Source organism: Ambystoma mexicanum, chromosome 7p, assembly GCF_040938575.1.
Source record: "Ambystoma mexicanum isolate Mex_15411 chromosome 7p, UKY_AmexF1_1, whole genome shotgun sequence".
Classification (NCBI taxonomy): Eukaryota; Metazoa; Chordata; class Amphibia; order Caudata; family Ambystomatidae; genus Ambystoma; species Ambystoma mexicanum.
The window spans coordinates 202,958,758-202,982,429 of NC_090939.1; the positions used below are offsets into that span (position 1 = coordinate 202,958,758).

At 48.0% G+C, this 23,672-nt stretch overlaps 1 protein-coding gene across 3 annotated transcripts in view; it reads left to right on the plus strand.

Moving 5' to 3' along the window:
• The window catches only part of BRWD1 (bromodomain and WD repeat domain containing 1), a 3,236,587-nt gene that overhangs the window by 1,283,432 nt on the left and 1,929,483 nt on the right, over positions 1-23,672 (plus strand). For all 3 annotated transcript variants that reach the window (XM_069636064.1, XM_069636066.1, XM_069636065.1), the window contains one exon: positions 5,170-5,249. In XM_069636064.1, coding sequence (XP_069492165.1) covers positions 5,170-5,249 — 80 coding nt within the window. The remainder of the gene's footprint in view (positions 1-5,169; positions 5,250-23,672) is intronic.

Below are 23,672 nucleotides of genomic sequence, written 5' to 3' on the forward strand. Positions count from 1 at the left end.
CACCTACTAGACTCAGGATTAGGGTTTAATTCTGTTAAGGTTCATTTAGCTGCACTTTCCGCATACACCACTTCTCAACTTAGTGTCGTGGTGTAAAGTCCCAGTTATTAAAGCCTTCATGGAAGGAGTTAAAAGAATACACCCTCCCATAGCTAACCCAGCTCCCGTATGGGACCTAAATATGGTATTAACCAGGCTCATGGGCTCTCCCTTTGAACCCATGCAAAAAGCAACGCTTAAGGACCTCACCCTTAAAACTGCTTTTCTAATAGCCATCACCTCCATCAGGAGAGTAAGTGAACTACAAGCGACATCTATTCTAGACCCCTTTGTAACAGTTCACAAAGATGAGGTGGTTCTACGCATACACCCCAGGTTTGCACCTAAATTAATTTCTAAGTTCCATGTGAACCAATCTATAGAACTACCAACGTTCTTTCAAAACCTTCAGACTTGGGAGAAAAAAGCCTGCATACACTGGATGTGGGCAGGGCTGTTATGTTTTATATGGAAAGAACTAGACCACTGAGAAAGACTAATCAGTTCTTTGTCTCGGTGGCAGCAGGAAGAGAAGGAGATGCAGTTTCAAAATCCACTATATCTAGATGGATCGTACAATGCATCACCCTCTGTTTCTCTTGCTAAGAGAGAACTACCCTTCAAGCCAAGAGCACACTCTACTCGAGGCACTGGGGCCTCCATAGCATTCATTGCAAATGTCCCTCTTGAGTCCATTTGCCAGGCGGCAACCTGGAGTTCTGCACAACTTTACAAAACACTACTGTCTAGATGCCCACTCTAGGTCTGATTCACAGGTGGGACAAGCATTGTTAAGACACCTTTTCTCTACTGTTCCTTCTCACAACCCACCTCCAACTCTGGGTACTGCTTGCTAGTCTATGCACAGCATGTGATTCTAAGCAGATTAACAAACATCAGAAGACAATGCATTACTTACCGTAAAAGCATTTCTGATGGTTGTATCTGCTTAGATTCACATGCGCCCACCCTTCCTCCCCGCTCGGATGGAAGGAACATAGATATCCTTTTATCTCTCACTTTTCTGTACTCACTCACTTCTATAAGGCTCCATCAGGGCAGAAAAAAAGAGGGACCTCGACGCGTGAGGGATTGTGGGTACACAGCATGTCACTATAGGGATAGTGTTACAGACACGCCTTGTCAACGTCCCCTTTTCGACTATGAAAAACAAAATCCAATACTCTGCAGTGACCACTGGATGTCGGACTATGCACAGCATGTGAATCTAAGCAGATGCAACCATCAGAAATGCTTTTACGGTAAGTAATGCATTGTCATACCACTGAGTTGTTTGTCTCATTAGGGTTTTGTTCTGGCTTCACTGTTGGTTCAGTAGCCAATAATATAGCCTCAGAGAGATTATTTTCAGCCTCATCATTGATATTATTCTCATGTACCTTCTGGGAAGCCAAACTTATTGTGTTCGCTAATATTTGGCACACATTTTCAGCAAGATGCTTAATGCAAATTTTAGCAAAGCTACTGATGACTATCTCATTCAAAGCATTAGGGCATGAAAAGGAATCCGCATTTATCTCTGACTGAGTTTTCTGCATGAATTGCCAAATTAGGTTATACGGAAAGTCTGTCCGTGGTTATCGTTGATTGTAATTGCTCTTTCGCTGCCCTTCCCTCGGTACAGTCTTCAGCCAGCGTACTTAAAGCAGGGGTCATCGATCTTTGCCTCGATGAGCACAACTCCAAAAGTGAGTTATCAATATCAGACTTGTTTGACTCATCTTGGTGGCTACTACCATTTAAAATGGATGGGTTCCCTTTCCCAGATATGTTCAAGTTCTTCTCTGTTTGTGCATTAGGCGAGAAGAATGGCATAATTGCTCCTTTACTTATCTGAGCTTGCTTTTTCAATTTGCATTTGTTACCTGGTCTCTCCGTCCTCTCTTGAGGTTGAGTATTTTTCCTGCGCAAGTTATAATTGGGCTTGCAGTGGTTTCTTTTTTTTTTTTTGGGTTAACATCTTCACCCTTTTTTTATTTTCCTTCAGAGTGGTTTAATAGTGGTTTAATGTACGAAATTTACAATGTGGCTTGGGGGAGTACTAAGGCTTAACAGCTAATAATCAGAACAGCGCATAAAAGTAGACCGAGCTGTCAGAGCTCACTGCTGCTTACTGTACTCCACGCAGTGTGCCGGGATCAAAGGAATTGCTCCCGCAGTCTCCCCGCACTACTTACTACCATGCTCTTCGCCTACTCTGAGACCGTAAGAAAATTAGGCAGCTGGAATAAAATCAACCTTTGTTCAGTTCCTGAATGTCGGGTCTCTTTAGAGTTTAGCTTGCTGTAATAACAATCCAGACTTCAGTGCCCAACCAGAATGCCTATCGGTAATAAACACTGATAAACAGACAAGCAAACACGCAGTGCTGATGATCACTGGGCACAACATGTCAATGAGGAAATCACAAGTAGTTATGCTGTCATGTTCAAACTACGTCTGCAACCACTTTGTAAACATATATTTAAATATGCACCATTGTAAACAGTATCATTTAGGCCACCACCTCAGGGTTATGGACCACGGGAGAAACGTGGCCACGGAATCACAGCGGCAGACCCCTTGGTGCACCAAACTTTCTCTTGGGCACCCTACTCAACACGTTGCTCGCTGGCTCAACAGCGAACAGCCTTACCGCCTCACTCAGAGCATATGCAGGATTTCTCTGCTCCGCTGGATAGGCAGTGCCCTGCAGCAATCTCCGTCAAGCGCTCGCCTTCTCAAAGGGTCTCAAGGATTCTCAAGGGTCCAGGCCTTCTTTCGATTCTACGGCTCCTGAGTTCCACAGTTCCTCGTACAGACTAGAGGAAAGGACCTATGAGCAGGGAAACGACGAGTTAAGCCACGCTGCAGTGTGTCCCACAGAACACGAGAACACACAACCGCTTCCAACTCAGTAGTCTGCTTGGATTCTATGTCTGGTCGGGTCGCTCATTTTGGCAGAGATTTCCTTCAGAGTTATCTGGTTTAGTTGGTGTCTTTCTACCCTCCCTCCTCCAGGTCATTGCACTGTTTGGGAGTCTATTATAGATGAGGAATCCGTGGGAGCAATGTCCATCAGAGTGAACATTACCGAGAGATAAGTAATTTGTTTTTCTGTTAGACAGATGAGTAAGTTCCACGCGTTATCAGTTAAACCTCCTATTTGGTTTTCTCTAAAGAGAAGGTGACATTGAGTTAGTCTGCCCTTCCTACCGAAGATGGTCTCTGATTTCCATCTCTCTCAAAAGATACATCTTCCAGTCTTTTTTTTTTCTCTGACTCTTCCCTCAAAGGCAGAGGAACATTTCGATCAGCTGTACCCCGAACAGTCCCTCCGCTTCCAAGTCTCTCAGACTAGGGAGTTCACGAAAGCTGACCACATTTTTGTTTATGCTGGGGCCTGTGCTGGCAGTCGGTGACCAGACAGACCCAGTCAAGGTGGGTAATCCTCTGCATCTCAGAATGCTACGATCTGGCAGGTAAGGATGTGCCTGAAGGTCTCGGAACTCATTTCAGTAGAGAACTGGCCCCCACTGCCGCTCTGCGACTTGGAGATCCTGTTCTGGACATTTGCCAGGCACTTGCATGGGCATCTCTACACACGTTTGCTAAGCATTACTGCTTGAAATCGATCAGCACAGGAGGCTCATTCTGGTAGAGCAGTCCTTCAGAGTGTTCTGGTTTACTTGGTGTCCTTGCTCTCTTCCCTCCTCCAGTTCAATGTACTGCTGTGGGATTCTATGAAAGGTAAGGAAATCATTAGAGGAACACATTATGCCTCTGTTCTTTCTGATGGATATTCCTCTCATGGATTTTTCATCTACCCCAATTGGTGGATAGCTAGTAACACTGTGGTTCTGCATTCCATCAGCATCATCTAAGGAAAAACGGTGGAACTAAGGGCGTGGGGCGCAGCAACCCTATAAATACTGCCCCCGATGTCATGTACGGTGTAGGGCATGTAGAGGTGTCGGACAGAGCTGCGTTGCGGTCCTTGGCAGCGGAAAATGTTTCCAAAGAGCAGCTGTGCTATAAGACAGATATCAAAGATGAGGAATCCGTGGGAGGAACAACAGAAAGAACATTACCAAGAGTTAAGTAAATTGTTCTTCTCGACATCTGAACAATGCTTGGCTCCAGGATTCTGTAATGGATTTACTATGGAGATTTCTGTTACTCTCAGGACAAGCAGGATTGGACCACTTAACATTAAGAAACCAGCTGGTGAAATACCCACAGGCTTCTGTCGAAGGTTAATTGACTAAGGAACAGGCTATGTGGTGTACTATGACCCTGAGGAAATCGATATTCATTTTGATGGCTGTGATCTCCCAGCTTGATCATCAATCTTTCTGTTTTCCTTCCAAGATAGATTTTTAGTTACATCATTGAGGTATTTTTCTCGGTATGCAGTGGTTTTAACGAATGAATAACAACAAATGGAATTTTCAACGAACCCAAAACAACGAAAAAAAAAAAAAAGAATTGGTAAAAACGATATATATGTAGTTGGGAATGCGAATAGTACTTTTGGGGGTGGGGGTAAAGTATTAATAAAAAGGGGGATTGTGGGGAAATCCCCCAAAATCATTATTTTTTTCCTGTTATTTTGGGTTCCTTAAGAATGCATTCATTTATTCATACGTAATAATCACATGTAACCATTTTTCTCCTCATGGCAGGTAAACCTTTCCTTTGGGCTCTTCGCATAGGGAAAATTACTTGAAACTCATATTTGCTTGATATTTGGAGGTCACTGTGGTGGAGTCCAACTGAAACGGTTTAGATGCCAGTATGTCTCTATTTTTCACTTTTAGGATCCAGTCTGCTTAACCTGGAGCAATTTCCGGGTATGAGTAATCTGTGGACGAAAGATTTTATCAGTCTGGAAGACATTGGCAAATTATTGTGGTCTTGTACAGACTACAGGCAGTTCTTGTAATATAAACTGGATAATAGAGACTTTGCATGCCAAGAAATAAAGGGGAGGAGGTGGGAAGTCTGCATCCTGCATATTTTACCTTTTGGGCCGATTTCTGTAAAAGTATTTAGTACTGGATTTTGTATCGCATGAAACATGTTTGTCTGGCTCAATTCCTGGACATAAAGTGTTTTTGATTATTTCAGGATGATGAACTAGTAGTGCAAAGTGAAAATGCTTGCTCTTTTGAGGAGGATGATTGGGGAAGTGCTTGTAAAAGTCGTAGGTAAGTATACATGCCCTTCAATTTGTAATTCATTTGATTTTTACATTTTTAGATGTCCTCTTACAGCTTCCTAAGCTAACAATTCAGTAGTGATGCTATTGGAAATATTTCCACTTCTAGGCTGTTTGTGGATTCCATGGCCAGATAAGCTGGCATTGGTGTTATAAATGGTACATGTTTCAGGTCACCTTTCTGTACAGACTCTTCTCTTTTGCTTTACAAGATTTCTTACCATTATAGGTTCTAAAATATAGGAGCTACCGGAGTAGTACATGAACCTAAATATTACACAACTAAACAAGGTGTGATTGCCCCACCTTTTAGGCCTTTGACCTAAAAGCTCAGGGAAAAAAGTTGCAAATGCCAAGTTCTCCAGCATGGGATCTGGCATGGATTCACATGTTCATGAATATTGCCCGTCAGGCTGGGAATCCTTGGTAAAAGAAAAACAGTTTCACTTTCCCTTACAAACTGTTTCTCCTCTAAACTAATCACTGTACCCTGGGTCATACTTCCCCCAGCCAAGGACTGTCCTCTCCCTAAGCCCCTCCTCTGGCAGCCATCTTCAGATTTTTACTGCACGCTCAAGTGTTGCGAGTCCATGTGTTTTGCTCCGTGAGCTATTGTATGTTTTTCACGCTTTTTCAATTAAAAAGTCCCATTTTTGTCAAACAGAGCCTGTGTGCTCTTTCTCTCCATCGGCCGACAATCAGGGATCAGTTTGTCAGTGAATTTCAGCGCCCCGTAAGGGCAAGAATCTTCTCAGTTTCATTGAAGATTCCAGAAGGCCGTCGGGCCTACTCTGCACTCCGGACCATGTTGGAAGAGAAGAAAGAGGGGAAGCTCCCTTTTCAAGCTCTAATCCAGCTGCGAACTGCAGAACTTGTTTATAGAGGACGAACACCCGTTGTGCCTTTACTGTCTCCATCCAAACCACAGGGAAACAGATTGTGAAATCTGCCTCGGGTTCTCTAAGCGAACCATGAAGTATTGTCACAGTAGACTCGCAGAGTGCCTCAGCTACAAGGCCTCTACCCCGTACGCCAAGCAGGGGCACGCCTCACCCACGTCCGGCCAGTCCGAGGAGCGGGTTTCTAAGTCCTTTGAGGGCGCTACATCCGTCGTGGCCCAAGACAAGGCCAAGCACCGTAAGTCCATTTCCGTCGGTGTCGCCGCGCAAGCGGCTCCCGCGATGTGCATGGCGCATTCATCTTCACCATCTGCCTCCATCTCCAGCCATCGCTTCAGCTCCTCCTCGAAGAGTAAATCGGCTAACCCGGCCAGGCTGCAGGAAATGCCAGAGAAGACTAAGGTGCAAGAAAAGGCGACCGACCTGCCCCAGAAGACCAAGGCAGTCCAGGTGAAGTAGTCTTCGACGATCCAGTTGGTGGCCGCTGCCCTCTCGAAGGCCAAAGGGGCTGACCCAGTCAAGGTAGCCCCGGCGGTGCCCAGAATATCCCTATCTCCAAGGCGGGAGTCCTCGGCCCGGGCTGGTGGAGAAGACACCGGAAAAAAGGATGCAATCCCTAAGCCTGAACCTGACGCATCAGGATGCAAAAAAGGGGTATGGGGGGGCCTCAGGACAGGCCGTACTCCTGGGCACGGATATTTCTTCCTCGGACGAGAAGTGCCATGTGTCTATACACATGATCCAGGAGGACGTGGGGGGATGACGGCAGAAATGCTGACGGCGCAGGGCCCACTAGGCCTACCTCTCAAACCCTGTTGAGAGAAGTATCGCTGAACATCCTTTCGACCCTACACACCCTGGTGTCGGAAATCCAGAAAAGGATGCCGACGACACTGTCCCAAGCTGTGGCCCCGGATCAACCTCTGGCGAAAAGACGAAGCGCTACCTTACACTGTCGCATCAAACTGCAGACAAGCGCCATGTGCCTTCTCCCCCTAGGGACATGGACACAGGGACGGACCCGGCCACACGACTATGGACGATGACATCGCCACAAAGGGTGGTTCGCAGCAGCCAAGGGCTTCTCCCCCGGATGAGGTGGGTTTGTACCATACCATCCGAACCAGAGCATCCAAACTCTTCCAACTGACGCCAGAAAAGACCAAATAGGAAGGTTTCCTCTTCCAATATCGCAAGGCCAAAAGGAAGCGGTGCCCCTCCTGGACAACGTTTGGGAGGAGGGCCTAGCTTTGATGAGGAATCCAGTCACGTCCCCCGCCAAGAGGGGAATAGACTGAAGAAAAAGTACCAGGTGCTGGATTCCGCACCCAAGTGCCTACGATCGCAGCATTCCCCGGACTCGATGGTTTCAGTGGCAGCGAGGAAGACGTTGTCTAACCCCTTGTCTTCATCCTCTGTCCCTCTGGGTAGCGAGGGGAAGAAGTTAGATGGATGCCATGGGAAGAAAGGTGATCTACTCTGTGGCATCAACAGTCAAGGCAGCCAACACACTTGCAATCCTGGCCAGGTACGACAGGGAACTGTGGTATAAGATGGCTCTGATTCCGGAGTTCCTGGCTGACAACAAGCGGGTTGAGGCGATCTCCATCTTCCAGGAAGGGGAGGTGGCATCGGACCATGACATAAGTGGCCCTGGACATCAGACCCTGAGTTCCGGCAGATGGAGAACTGTGACTGCCTCTGTCGTGGCTGGCTAAAAGCCACCAACTTCCGCCAGGGCATTTTGGTGGCTTTCAAACGAGGGTGCTGGACATGCCCTTAGAAAGGGACATCCTCTTTGGAAAGGCTGTTGAGTCGTTGCAGGCCATTAAGACTGACACAGAGACGGCCTATGCCCTGGGCACACTTCCTTTCATGCTTACGGCGGGATGTCCGCCAGATCGTCGAAAGGTTTTGCAGAGGGTCCTCTTCGTACCGTCAACCCTCCCTGTCTACGACCCAGGAGGCCTACATAGGTTGTTCCAAGTCTTTTGGTGAAGGTGGCCAACGTCTTCGCCCCCAAGGCAGCACGCATGCCCCGAAGCAAGACTGAACCAGCTAGGACGTCGGGCCCCCACCCAGTGAAAGATCATCTCCACCGACAGATGGATGCCTTACGCTCTCCCCCACGGACACAATACAGCAAAATTGTCTGCAGATACTTCTGGTGGCCCGGCAGGAGCAGCACATCCTTCAGCTCCTGCAGGAAGTAGGGGCCATGATAAGAAAAGGGGTGATGGAGCTGGTTCCAAAGTGACTTCAGGGCTCCGGGGTCTACTCCATATACTTCTTGGTAAGGAAGAGGACCAGGGGCTGGAGGCCCATTCTAGACATGCAGCGTCTCAACAAATACCTCAAGTCCCAAAAATTCAGAATTATCACATTGCAGCACGTGCTCGGCCAACAGGAGGAAGGTGACTTCTTGACGTCACTAGATCTGGAGGGCGCATACTTCCACGTCCCCATTCACGAGAAGCATTGCAAGTTCCTGCGCTTCGTGGTACAGGGAAGACACTACCAATTCAAGGCCCTCCCAATTCAAGGCCCTCCCCTTCGGACTGAAGTCGGCACCCAGGGTGTTTACGAAGTGCCTGGCACCAGTGGCGACCCATCTGTGTCTCCAAGGAATACACGTGTACCCGTACCTTGACGACTGGCTCATCCGGGCAAAGTCAAGGGAGATGGCTGTAGACCACACAGAGGCGACCGTCGTCCTGCTGATGGATCGGGGGTTTTCCGCCAACTATCCAAAGTCCTGCTTGATACCATAGCAAAACGCGCTTTTCCTGGGGGCCAGGCCCAACACAGTCTGCTGCCTGGCAGCTCCTTCGGAAGAGAGGATAGCACCCCTGCTGGGCAAGGACCAACGGCTGTTGGCACTGTAGACCGCCGCGGTGCGGACAATCAAGTCGCTGCTCAGCATCAAGTCGTCATGTATCTACCTGATCCGGCTCTGCAGGTTGCGTTTGTGACCCCTTAAGGAGTTCCTGGATGCTCGCTGGATCCAAGTGTCTGGAAGCTTCGCAGACAAGATTGCTCTCAATGACGAGTTCCGTCGAGCAATGAGGTTGTGGGCCGTAAGTTTCAACATCGACGGGCACAGGATTTCAGAGCCCCCGTACCAGGAGCCGGTCATCACAGACGCTTCCCTGGAAGGCTGGGCACCCACACCGGATGTCTCCACGACAGAGGACTCTAGCTGCAGTAGGAGAGGGATCTCCACATCAATATCCTGGAGCTGCGGGCAGTGTTATGGGCCCTCAAGTCGTTCCTTCCGTCCCTCAAGGGCAAAGTGGTGAGGATCTTCAAGAGCAACACCACAAAGTTCTACATCAGGAAGCAGGGGACAACTGATCCCCAGAGAGGAGCAGGACTGGTGTTCCTTATCCCCTTTCACCTGGCGGGAGTCAAGAACACCAACGCCTACTCCCTCAGCAGGGAGCTGCGCGTTTGCCATGAGTGGGAACCTCGACAGGATCAGGTGGACAGCATCTTTCTCAAGTGGGGCAGACCCCCATCCATCTGTTTGCAATGGCGACAAACTCCAAATGCCGGAAATTCGCCAGCACGTTCCAGCATACGAGGGCAGGGGGGACGCGTTCGCCTTCCCGTGGGAAGGCCTCTTCCTACGCATTCCCTCCGTTGCACCTCCTGCTGTGAGTATTCAATCAACTCAAACGGTGCAGATGCAGGATGATCTCAGCCTGTCAACGACCCCTCCAGTCAAGCTGCCAGTGGTCACGGATCAGCTCACCAGAGATGGAGGCGCAATCTTGCATCACGCCCCGGAATCGCCGAATCTGAGGACTTGGCTCCTGCAGCCCTAGAGTTCAGAGGGTACAAGTTGCTGGCGGACTGCAAGAAGGTCCTTGCCAGGGCTAGAGGGTCATTGACTCTTAAGTGCTACGGGCATAAGTGGAAGCGTTTCGCTACATGGTGCCGGGCGCAGAAGATCAACCTTCTGAGGGTTACTTCCCCACAGATTCTTTCATACTTGTTGTCCTTGGTCAAGGCGGGGCTGGTGCAAACCTCGATCAAGGTACATCTGGCGGCTATCTCCCGCTACACCAGGTCTCCAGAACGATCTTCTCTTTGGTCCCACTGTCTCGTCAAGGAGTTCCTCAAAGGACTGTTTCGATCGTTCCCACCGGTGAAGGCTCCTGCCCCGGCGTGGGAACTCAACGTGGTGTTGATGAGGCTCATGGGGGCCCTCTTCGAGCATATGCATCAGGCCCCTCTCAAGTTCCTCTCATGGAAAATGACTTTCCTCTTGGCCATCACCTCTGCCAGGAGGGTAGGTGAGATCCAGGCCCTTTCCTGCAAACAGCCAAATCTGATTTTTCACGAATCAAGGGTGGTGCTGCGGACGCACCCCACCTTTATGCCAAAGGTTCAGTCGGAATTCCACTTAAACGAGCCTTTGGTGTTGCCTGTCTTCTTTCCAAAACCTTTGTAGGACTTTCCACTCGCTGGAAGTTGCTGGTGCTCTGAAGTTCTACGTGGCACACAGAGTTTTCGGAAGATGTCCCAACTGTTCGTGAACTTTGGTTTTGTGAACCATAGGAAGGCCTTGTCCAAGGCTTCCAGCTCAAGGTGGCTCTCCAGCTGCATCACGCACTGTCATCGTTTGGCGAACCGACCTCTGCCCGGCCGTCAGAGCCCATTCCACCAGAGCAATCACTGCGATGACAGCGTTCCTGTCTGGTGTGCCGCTGCTGGACATTTGCAGGGCTGCTACGTGAAGGTCTACGCACACCATCTACAGATTCTACTGCGTCAACAGGGATTCCATGGAGTCGTCTAGGGTCAGCCAAGCAGTACTACGCAACCTGTTTGCTTGAAAGGTGAGCCTGTTCCCGAGGTAAGAGTAATTGCTTCTGTTGAGCCTAGGCCACCTCCCGTGGTTGTATAATGTTGTACTGCTATGTACTCTTTGTTCATGAGCCTGTGAATCCATGCCAGACCCCATGTTGGAGAAGGAACAAGTTACTTATCTGTAACTATTGTTCTCCAGCATGGGTCTGGCATGGATTCACATGTGAATCCTCCCTCCTACCCCTCTCCGGCTCTTCTTGGTCATACTGCCACTTTACGTGCTACCAAATGTGAAGATGGCTGCCAGAGGAGGGGCTTAGGGAGAGGGCAATCCTTGGCAGGGGGCAATATGACCCAGAGTGCAGTGATTGTTTTAGAGGAGAAATGCAGTTTGTAAGTGAAAGTGAAACTGTTTTTTATTTTACCGAAGATTCCCAGCCTGACGATGCTCAATATTCATGAGCATGTGAATCCATGCCAGACCCATGCTGGAGAACAATAGTTACAAGTAAGTAATTAATTTGTTTCTTTCTTACCTGTAACTCTTGTTCTCCATCAGGGGTATTGCATGGATTCACACGTGAACCTTCTCTTCTTGGTTCATACTGCCACTTTGTGCGCTACCAAATCTGAAGATGGCCACCAGGGGTGGAGTTTAGGAGGACAAGTGTCATTGACTGGGGTCAGTATGACCCAAAGGACACTGATAGGCTATAGAGGAGACGAGCAGTTTTAGTTTAAAGATAAACTTTTCTTTTTTTACTGAGGATTCCCAGCCTGATGGGGAATATTCATGAGCATGTGAATCCATGCAAGACCCATTCTGTAGAACAAGAGTTACGGGTAAGTAACATATACCTGCCATCTCTAATGTCCAAAATGAACTTCTCACATTGAGGCATGTTGATCTACCAGGTTTGAAACTGCACTGATGTAGGTGGATCAGCAAGTGGATAGTCTCCATCAATCTGTTAACTAGTACACTGATAAATAGCTCAGTTTCTTTGTTCAAAAGCTAAATGGGTCTGTCGGAACAGCAACAATCCCTTTGTTTAACTTTCTTGTGAACCACTACTAGTGTAGCTGACCAGAGGTCTGGAAGAGAATTCTCAGCTCTGTGCGAGTTGTGAACATACTAAGAAGATGATTACTTCTCCCAATATTTTCCATACTTCCGGTGGAGCCTGTTAGGGCCCGGTGTCATCTTCGCTTACAGCTGGTGGATACTACACTCCCCCTCTGGTTTCGTAAGTTCACCCGTCAAGGCTATATTTTGTATCTCCCCTAGTTTAATTACTTTTAGGTCCCAGAGAAAGGCCTCAAAAGTAGTCCTGTCATTTGCTGTGTCATTCGCATATGGCTTTGCATAGAATGTCTAGATAGTATCTGCCCCATTTCCTTTTGGTACCTCCTAAACTTTTTATCTCTACAACCCATTTTCGACCTCATCCCGATTTAGCTAACCATTGCAGCAGTTTGCCTGTTTTATCCCCTGTTCATAGACCCTGTATATTGCTCTGCCAGCTCGATTCCCTGGCATCATACAGGAAGAGGTTTCTGAGTTCATCCCAGGCTCTGTCATATTCCCTATAAACCACTGTATTTCTTGTTTACCCTAAATTCTTCCCAAATGTGCAGTGCTCACCTCTGTTCTACTTCCCTGCATATTCCCCTCTTGTCCACTGATCTAATAGCAATAGTACTGCCTTGCAGTACTGTCTTAAATGCCTCTCGTAATGTAATGGTGCTATCCACCGAACCCTCATTTTCCCCTAAATAGGAAACGTTGGTGTCACTCGGGCACTCCCTGAGATCTGGCTCAGCTAAATGATGTGCATGATGTCTGTGTTCTTCCTGGGTGCTGACTGCCTAACGTCTGTTTGGTCATATATTTTCTCACATCCCATTTCACTGAATCCCATTAACCCACATATTTTGTACCTGCTTTTTACTGCAGAAATGCTGACGGAGAGAGGGTCATGGACTCCCTCCACCTTTCTATATACCTAACGCCAGTCCCCTATCCATTATGTGGGAAAATAATTTTGGGTAAATGGGATTTGTTGAAATGGGATGTGATAAAAGTGGCCAATACCCAATAAAGAGAAATGTCTGATGGACCCCTCCCAAAAAAGAAATGCTGTCTGGCCCTGCGTAGATCATCCGTAGCTAAGAACATAAAATCAATCCTAGACGGTGATCGATCAGTGCCAAGTGAAATGTGTAGCAGTCCACTAGGATACGTTTCCTTTACGCACATTAAGCATGGTGATTTGTTCCAGTCCTATACGTCCAGTCACACACTAATAGCTTTCTCCATCATTTGACGTCACACAGGGGAACACATTTCTTTTAATCATTACCACCACCCCTCTAGAGCCCCCTGTGAAACCCACATGAAATAAAGGCCTCCCCCCTAAGAAGGAGCATTCAGTTCCAAACAAGTGAATCTTATAGCATAACTCTATCTGGTTTATGGTGCTTTATATTGGAATACTGTACCACATTTTAATCCTCTCCCTTACACCATTACCATTCCATAACATATATTAAATTGTAGACTATCCCATAATAGTTATCATACTTAAATCAAGGACAACCCAATGATGGTACAGGGAGAAGGTTTAGATCCGGTGTAGCAAACTGCGATCTTCTCATCTGTATAATTTCTAAGACCAACATTTCCCCTTCCAACATCCTGATACTTCCTAAACCATAGAAGATTGCGTTCTGGCCTGGCAGTAGAGTTTACCAGGACAGGAAGTGTTGTCGTACTTTTATCTGTGCTGGCAGGAGACTATACCAGTATAAGGGTACATTTTCATAACAATCATGGCAGATGAGTAGACCACATGGAAGGCATTGAAGTACTGTGGTGCGGTTAATAATCTTGAAGCAGTTGAAGAATCACTAAAGAGTTTTGGTGAATTCAAGCAGAAACATCCTGATAAGTTGATATTGAAACAAGAGTTGTATGAACTGCTACTGAAGTGTTTAACACTATCAACTAAGAGGCTTTGTGTACTATGGCTGAAATATGTTGAAACCAATGAAGCAAGAAATGATTGTAAGCTGAAGAGAAGATGTTGGTTAAAGGTGTTGCTACAAAGAGGGAGGCAACTTTGTTGAACACTTGTTTACTGTTGGTTGAATATTATCTTGGTACTTTTACTTTTGAAGTGGAACAGAAATTTGGATTGGAACTTTGTTGACAGACAGGATTTCCTGAACTTTTGTTGGGAACATTTGAGCTGAATCCTGCTTAACTCTGGGGAAAGGGAATTCACCCAGATTGCAAGGAGAAAATATTGTCTGTGATCTGAATAGAACTATTGCATTGGTTATTATTGAACTGCCATAAATTGCTTTGTTAATTTGTGTATGTGTAGGTGTGAGTGACGGAATCCTTTTGTTAGTGTTCCTTTAGTTTATTTTAGGCAAGGAAATTTGTCAGGGTAGTGATAGTGCAGCGTTTATCCAACCTTTCAAGTTAGTAAAATGGCATCTTTTGAAAAACGATCACATAGTTATCTGCCTCAAATGTTTGACCCTCCCATTGGTCTCCCAGGGTTAGGCGCTTTGACCAGATGTTAGTTCAGAGAATGTGAAATACAGAGTTATTTTCGAGGGAATTGTCCAAAGGGGGTATTGGGGGACACTTTCCTTGTGGAGTTGCTCTTTGACCTCATTTATACGTTCCTGCCAACACCGGTCATCCTGTGGGTTCTCGGGAGGTTCAGGGCTCACCTGATCACCCCAGACTGGGCAAGGAGGACATGGTATTCAGAACTTCTGGAGTTGGCCGTTTGCCCTCCTCTCCAGCTTAGTCAGCCGGATTTGGTTATGCTGATTTATACCGTGCACCGCTACCACCCAAGGGCAGTCTCCAGGTGCGCTTGTGTCTCATTCGAGGGCAGGGTGCTGAACCCTAATCCGGAACCACCCAATCTTCATGCATGGAGTTTGAGAGGTTGAGGTATGAAGACTGGGATCTGGTTGGGGAGGTTTTGGAGGTGGTGTTGTCTGCACGCAGATCTACCACAGGTCATTGTATGCATGCATATGGAGAAAGTTTGTGGCATGGTGCAAGGAGCAGATTCCCAGGCGTGTTCCGCTTCTGTGGTTATGGAGTTTGTTGCTCTTGGCCAAATCAGGCCTTCAAGTGGGTACAGTTAAGGGGTATCTGGCTGATTTGTCCCAGTTTAAAAGGATGCCGGAGCAAGTTTTTTCCATTCCTGTGGTGGCTCAGTTCCTGAAGGGCCTTGCAAATATTTTTCCACCTATGCCATTTGTTGTCCCGATTGGGATTTGAAAATGGTTTTAACCTTCTTGATGGAGGCTCCCTTTGAGACCTTACATTCTGCATCCATTGGGCTTCTCACACTGAAGACCGCCTTTTGGTGGCGATCACGCCGGCTAGTTGGTGAACTACAAGCACTCTCGTGGAAGCCACCCTTCCATAAGCTCTACAAAGGGAAAGTGTCCTTGAAAGTATGTCCTAATTTCTTGCCAAAACTTGTATCCGAATTTTACATTGCTCAGAGTTGGGACTGTTATTTTTTCTCCTCCCCATCCTTCCAAGGATGAGGAGAGACTTCACAGATTGGACCCCTAAAGGGCACTGAGCTTTTATCTAGTGAGGACGGCTTTCAGAAGGGAGAACCACTTGTTTGTTGCTTTCTCGCACTCCAGAGTGTGTAGGGCTGTTGCCAAGCAGACTATTTCCCTCTGGATTGTGCTGTGCATTTTGGAATGTTACCAGAATTCAGTTGAGGTGCCTTCAGATCTGATAGCTCATTTGACGAGAAGTGTGGCGGCTTCTTCGGCCCCCACGGGGGAGGTACCCATTAAGGGACACATTTTCCGTGTGACAATATGGTCATCTCTGCATGCATTCGCTAAGCATTACAAATGGGACGTTACTTGAGGGACTGATGCACGTTTTGGTAGGTTGGTGCTACAGAGCTTCTTAATCTAGCTTCCATGCCTTCTCCTTTGAAGAACCTGCTTTGCAAGTCTAATCAAGATGAGGAATTTGTGGGAGAATGCAATCCATTGAAGGAGAAATTACTTACCGCCAATGTTCTTTCGATGGTTTCTTCCCTCACAGATTCCTCATCATCTTTCCCACTTGTAAGCTCACAATGTCTGATGGACATGCCTTTTGGTGCCTTCTGGAGTGGGATTGCATAAAGGAAGAAATTGTGCTTTCCGCTGTGAAAATCGGTCAACTTGTGGCGTTATTTCTCACCCAAAAAAAGAATTTTTTGTTTTATTAGAGAATTATTTTTTTTCATACATCTTCCATTAGGCATGAGTTTTCTCTTGAAGGCTAAAACTGAGGAAAAAAAGGTAGGGAACTGAGGTAGGAGGGCATAGTGCATCCCTTACGTACGGCAATCAACATCACATCTGCAATCGAGGAGTGGCACAACCGAACACGAGGAAGTCGAGAGAAGACATTGAGCTGCACTATGCCACCTGTCGAAATATTTTGAGCAAGCAGATGCTGGATGGATAGCTATCAAGATGATGAAATTGTCGGAAAAGCCTACATACAAACATTACTGGTAAGTAATTTCTCCACTCAATTCATGCCTCATAAAAATTCCATTGTGCACCACTAATATTCTCTGGAGTTTCTAGGCATTGTCCATCTATAGGACTTTTCAAACCCCTACAACTCTCCCCTTTCTAATGGATTGTGTTCGCTAACAGATCATAAATATATATTTTTTAATTGTATACGGTTTACAAAAGAAACCTTTACCGCATTAATATCTAATAAGTTACACATAGTAAAAAGGGGAAAAAATACATTAAGCCGTTTACAAGATGGCAAGAAAAAAGAAAAAAAATCTTGTTCTTAAAAGGGCACTTGTATACTGAAATATTTACATGTAACTCAATTCGTCAGTATTAAAACAATTGCATGCAATAAATATTATCAATATAACCAAATAATAAAATGTAGTGTACGTATCAGCTCATCATAGTTAGCCCTATTTTAGAGGATTGCCTACTTAGACACATTACAACAATTTAACAATATAATACAATCTTATTTGATAAAACACATATTAAAACCATTCAATTCCACCCATTTAACCAGTGATACAGGGCAAAAGGATCATAGCAACAATTAGCAGCAGTATTTCTACCCCAAATGGGTTCCGTAACAAAGTGCAAGTGCATTGTTTCCTGTGATTCACAGTACAAATGAGTGATGGGAGAACCAACTATACTATATCCTGGTCATTTTATAGGTTTAAGGATTTAATAAATGATGCAATCGCCAGATCCTCAGAGGTGTTCTGGATATTAATACATCAGGACCATTTCTAATGATTTTGAATCTGCTTATAATCACATCCTCTGCATATAGTCCGACATCTAGTGGTAATCGCAGAGTATTGCATCTTGTCTTTTGAGGATCGAAAGGGGACTTCGACATGGGCATGCCTGTAACACTATCCCTCACGTGTAGTGTACCCAAAATCCCTCAAGCGTCGAGGTCCCTCGGATTGTTTTTTTCCGCCCAGTTAGCTGGTTGCCTTATGCAGAGCTCTTACAAATTGCAAATTATATTTTTTCCCGTGACCTCTGGTAGTTTTTATATATATTCAACCCCTCTGCGACTGTCTCTCTGCCACCGCCAAAGACAGCGGAAGACGACCACAGACTTCTACAACTGGTGCTCCGGTTGACGCTGTCGACCGTGTGGCTGTGCCTTCTGGCCGGCCTATACAGTAGGGAGAGTGCGGTCCAGGGGTTTTCCTTTTCTTTTCAGAATGTATTTCCTTCGCCCCTCTCTTTGCCCCTCTGGTTTTGCCCTCGCTATGGACAGGACACCTTTAAAATGTTGCCCTTCTTGTAAAGGCATGTACCCTTGGAAGGACACGCACCGAAAGTGCAATAAGTGTCTCCCTCGAAATCACCACGAGGCGTTCTGTCAGTCTTGTCAGCTCTTGCGTCCTAAAACGATCAAGGAGCATCGAGTTAAAAGGTGGGTGGCCTATGCCATGATGCAGGCCGAGGGTAGCTCCCCCACCGCCGCAGGCGCCAAGAGTGACAAGGAGTTAAGCGACGGCCATGGCTCTGATACAGATGCCATTGTCACGACCACACACCCAGGATCACATGCACAAACACCCCAGATGATGGGTGCTATGGGACCATGCAGAGCAATGGCCCATTTATGCCCCTTCGGGACACAGAGGTGGCCCGGCTGGACTCTGTCCTGGTGCCTCAGGCGCCAGCCTCATGTAGGGAATTAACATCGGGTTGCATTAATTCCATTGGGCCGCTTTCTTTCTAGGCCTCTTTTGCATACAAACTGCTGGTCGCCCAACTTCACGTGCCAGGTACTGGATGTGACGGGGTGTGGCAGACAGACAAGGCTAATGGGCATGGCCAGGGAGCCCAGCTATCTAAGCCGCTTCATCCTCTAAGCCAGTGCTTCGCGTTATCGTGCACTTAAAAGCAACGTGACGCTTACCGACGCATGACGCTGCAGATGGAATAGAATGCTCACCCTGGAATCAGACTATCCTGGTCAGCCATCTCTCCACAGCAGTCTTCTTTCACGAGCTTGGTCACTGCAAAAGAAGACAAAGTTAGAGCATCTCACCAACTGAAAAGCTGCTCCGCATTCAAGAGCACGCGTACAGCTCTTCAATACAGCATACCTGTTCCCTGCAGCCGCAGATCCAGTTCTTCACTGCTCCGGTTGAAGCAGTCGCGCTCAGTAGCTCCAGGGCCCCGCTTCCGCCACCTACACGGGGAAGGAGCAAAAGAACAAGATTAAAGAAGCAACGGACAATAACACACAGAACGGACAAAGTATTGAGTAACGAACGAAAACTAGAGACAATACAAAAGACAAACAAGGGAAGGCTGAAAACAAACACGCAAAGGAAGACCGACAAGAACAGGAACACTACTTACCAGAAGAAGTGTATAGTCGCAGCTGGACTGGACTACTGCCCCCAAAGGACCAGTGAAGGAACTCTGTCCTTGGCAATTAAGCGCCCCTGCCAGAAGTAGCAGGACAGAGCACCCACAGACATTAATAATCAGGTGAGCCTTCCGGGACAAGTGCATACAGGGAGTACGCTCCTGGGAAGGGTGCAAGGTCACAGCTAGCATCACTCAATACCCTTTGTATTCAAGCCGGTGCGTGACCCTGAGAAGCATCTACCGCAGTCACCGGTGCCAAAGGCGAGCACAGCCCCAGGACGCATTTCACCCCTCGGAGGGCTACAACTGTGCCCCAACGCATCCACAGAGACAAGGTAAGCGTAACGGCCATCAACCTTTCAGCAGAGCGATCGCGCTCTGTATAGTACGTTCCCGGCAGGCAGTACAATGGTTCTGCTATGGGAAGTGTACATCCCGGCGACAGGGACGCACCCACTACTCATAAAAACAAGCAGTACCGCCTCGACAGACTCGTCTGGACGGTTTAATGCGCCAATGGGTATGCCAAGCTCCTCGACGGCACCCGCCGTCCACGCGGTCGGCAGCCATCCCGCAACCGCGTAAGCGGCATGCGTCGGTCATTCCTCAGACCAGGGCGTCAATATGCCGACGCATAAGGTTCCGTCAACGTCAAAATCTACGGCGAAGCCGCCTGAACAGCCGAAACCCCTCTGGAGATGCCGAACATCCATGAGAGTCTCGCAAAAAGTTTTTGGTGGCCAATAAGACTAAGGACAGGTCGAAAGGCACGTCCCCACGTTGGGAAAGGCAGGAAGACTATGCTGAGGACCCCCAGCCTTTATCAATAACTCTCTCAGACAAATATCAACGTTCTAAGCAGGTGGATCCCCAGGAGGAACACTTACCCCCTCTGACTCCTCTTTATGGACCAGGGATAGGTTTGAGTGGTGTATGAATAATCTTGCAAATTTTGTGGACTTCTCAGAAAAGTTTACCACCCCAAAGAAGCCTAGTGAGGAGGACCTTTACCCCACAGTGTCTAATTTCCAGAGGACCTCCTGCCCTCTTCATGAGGTCTTTGATCTGACTGATCAGGAAGAGGTTCCTCAAGACCCTTTTTTACCACAAGATGATCCCTTTGAGGATCACACTGACCAGACCCCATACTGGGGAGATGAACCACTGGTGGATAACCCACCATGGTTGTCACCTACCAATACCCCGAATCCTGACACAATGTGCATGGATCCTCCCGCCTCCCCACCTCTGCGACTTGCATCTCCCATAGGTGACCAGATGTCATTTAATGCCATTCTGATAAAAGCAGCCGAACATTTCCAAATAGCCACGCAAGAAGCGGTGCAAGACTCTGACCTCGTGGAGGATATTCCAAAGGAGAAGCCACCTGCCAGTCAGGATATCCCTTTGCTAAACTCCATTAAGCGGCGCATCGCCCCTTCTTTACTGACCCCTTCACAGACAAGGGCTGTGAACCCACGGGTGGAGAAACTTTTTCGCCCCTCCCCTACAGACCCTCTCTATATTCTGGGACATGCCACCCCACATTCTCTCGTGGTCACAACCACAAGAGAGCAGGGGAACCCTTGTTCACGGGTAAGGCGCTCACTATCAGACAAGGACTGCAAAAAACGGTAGGTCTCCGACCGAACCACGCGTCGATGTTTTTCTGAGGGTGTAATCAGACCTATTACGGTATCGGATATATCACGACACCTAATATCAGGGACTGGGTCATTGTTCAATGTATTAAATGAAGAGAACTGGTATAATCACACTTCCAATACCTACTGATGTATGAAACACCACAGGTTTTCCTATTGTGTAAATGGTTGAATGTGCCTTGTATGTGGTTTCGATTGTTGGTATGAAATTGTTTTTTTTATCAATTTTTAGGGTATTTAGATGATTTTTTCCTGTGATGAATTTACTGAATAAAATTTGAAATGTATTAAAACTTAGGAAGTGTCATCCCATTCTACTGATCCAATCTTGGATATAAGTAACCTGGAGTTCTGCACACACCTTTACAAAACACTATTGCCTACTCTAGACCTGGTTCTCTGGTGGGACAAGCAGCACTAAGACATCTTTTCACTACTGTTCCTTCTCACATCCCACCACCAACTTCGGGTACGGCTCGCTAGTCTATGCACAGCATGTGATTTTAAGCAGATTCACAAGCATCTGAAGACATGCATTACTTACTGTAATATCATTTCTGATGTGTATCTGCTTAGATTCACATGTGCCCACCCTTCCTCCCTGCTCGGATGGAAGGAACATAAACATCTTACTACTTCTTCTCTCTTTCTGTACTCACTCATGATAATGCTCCCTCCCGGCAGAAAAAATGCAATCAGAGGGACCTTGACGCGTGAGGGATTTTGGGTGCACTACAGGTCACGTTAGGGATAGTGTTACAGGCACGCTCATGTCTACGTCCCCTTTCGATCCTCAAAAGACAAGATACCCTGAATTTGTACAGTTTATGACCGAGAAATCTGACAAGTACTTTGAAATAAACGCAGCCTCTGTAGAGGGCCCAATCATACTACGGGAGGCACACAAGGCAGTGCTCAGAGGGGAGGTGATCGCCTGGACGAGTAACAGAAGGAAAGAGCACCATAGGAAAGTGACTGAGGCAGAGGGGGAGGTTGAAAAACGGGAAACTAAATACATATTGGATCCCTCCCCAGAGACGCGTCGCTCTCTGATAAAAGCCAGGGAATCCCTCCACAACACGGCACTAGACAACGCTAAACAGGCGCATAGGGAGTCAAGGACTAGACTCTATGAATGCGGTGACAAGGCGGGCAAGCTGCTGGCCTGGATGGAGAAATGTGAGGAACGGCATAGATCTGTCAGACAGATTATGGTCAATGGGAACAGCCTGGCCCAAACAGACTTGGATATAGCAGAGGCTTTTGGCGAGTTTTACGCCGATCTGTACAGGGCCCCAGCGGCCCCAACAGACCCATCCCTCCTGGACGAAATCGTGATCCCACAGTTGTCGGAGCAGCAAAGAGCAATCCTCGATAGAGACCTAGAGGAACCAGAGATGGCGGCCATCGCCCAGTTACAATCTGGGAAGACGCCGGGTCTTAACAGATTCCCGGTTGAGACGTGGAAGAGACTGGGCAGCGATAAAATGGCAACATCCCTTTATAAAATGTTCCTCGCAGCCAAAGAGCAGGGTAATCCCCCCATGGACCTTAGAGGGGCCAGCATCGTGGTAATCACTGAACAGGGGAAACCCCCCCGAATCATGCGCATCATACCGACCCATTTCACTCATTAACAGCAACGCCAAAATCCTCGCCAAAGTACTAGCTTTCAGGCTGCAATCGGTCATATCCTCTTTGGTTCATCCTGACCAGTGCGGCTTCATGCCGTATAGGTCGACTAGAATTAATCTACGCCGACTCAATTTGCTACTGGAACGCGCCCCAGTTCTCGAACCACCACTCGCCCTTCTGGCAATCGATTTCGAGAAGGCGTTTGATTCAGTGACATGGGGTAGTCTGGGTGATGTGACGAATGGGGGTCAGCAAGGCCTTTATTAAATGGGTTCAGCTTTTATATGACGAACCACAAGCGGAGGTCGGTGTAAATGGCTGGTCCTCTAGTACCTTTCCACTGGGCAGGGTGCCCGCTATCTCCCCTCCTCTTTGCGCTGGCAATCGAACCACTGGCACAATGGTTTTGACAGGTCACCACATGGCATGGGTTTCGATGGACGGAAAAACGAGAAGACAAGGTCTCCCTCTATGCGGACGACCTGTTACTCTATCTGAGCGACCCTGAACATGCAGGCCCGATAGTGACCCGGATACTGATAGGCTTCGGGGATTTTAGCAGACTAAAGGTAAACTGGGGGGGCGTGGCTAACTGCCAAGCTAACTGGGAGCTCCCATGCCCACGCAGAAATCCAGGCAAAATCCTGTCTAAGAACCCCCATGGACGGTGCATAAACTGCTGGGGAGGAAAGCTGAGGTGCTGGGGAAGAGGATAGTTGACTCCAGAGACGGTACGCAGAGAGGTGTTGTCTCTGGTGCTCGCCGAAAATCCTGGCTGCTCGGCGGGAAGAGGCGCCCAAGATGGCCCCTGTGGCGTAGTGAGGAGGAAATGGGATCATTGGGAGCCCACTGCCGGAGGAGATATACTGCGCCCCCAGGTGAAGTGGGGGCAATGGCGGGCGGGGCGGTGCCCCTGGCGGGGGAGAACTGGACTCTACTTCGCAGGGTGCGAGGTGGAATGGCCGGCATGGACGGCAGTGGGATGAGCCGCTGCTGAGAGGTGGGCTCTGCCTCACAGAGAGCAGCGTGGCTCACTTAGAAGACAGTCAAAGGAGACGCAGCTGGTAGCCGAGCTCCGTTGCACGGGGGAGCGGTGCGTGCGAACTACTGCGGGAGGAGAAGCAGATGGGTGTGGCGTGCTAGCGGGCTGAGTCTTGAGTCTGAGGTTGGATCGGACGGAGTGGACCGATAGAGCTGTGCTGCAAGGAGGACAGTTGGGACCGAGGCGCCGGAGCCCGGACCGCTGTCCTACAGGCGTGGCTGCAGGAGTAGTGGTCGGTGGGGCTGCATCCGTGGAAGGAGTAGTAAAGCGGGAGCCCCGTACTGCAGGGCTCCCGCGGGGGTGTCAGTCCACCCCGGGGCCAGCCAGAAGCCACGTATGGTGCTCGGCCCTAACGCTGACCGGTGAGAGAGGTGGGGCCCTCGGGGTGGCAGTGGCTG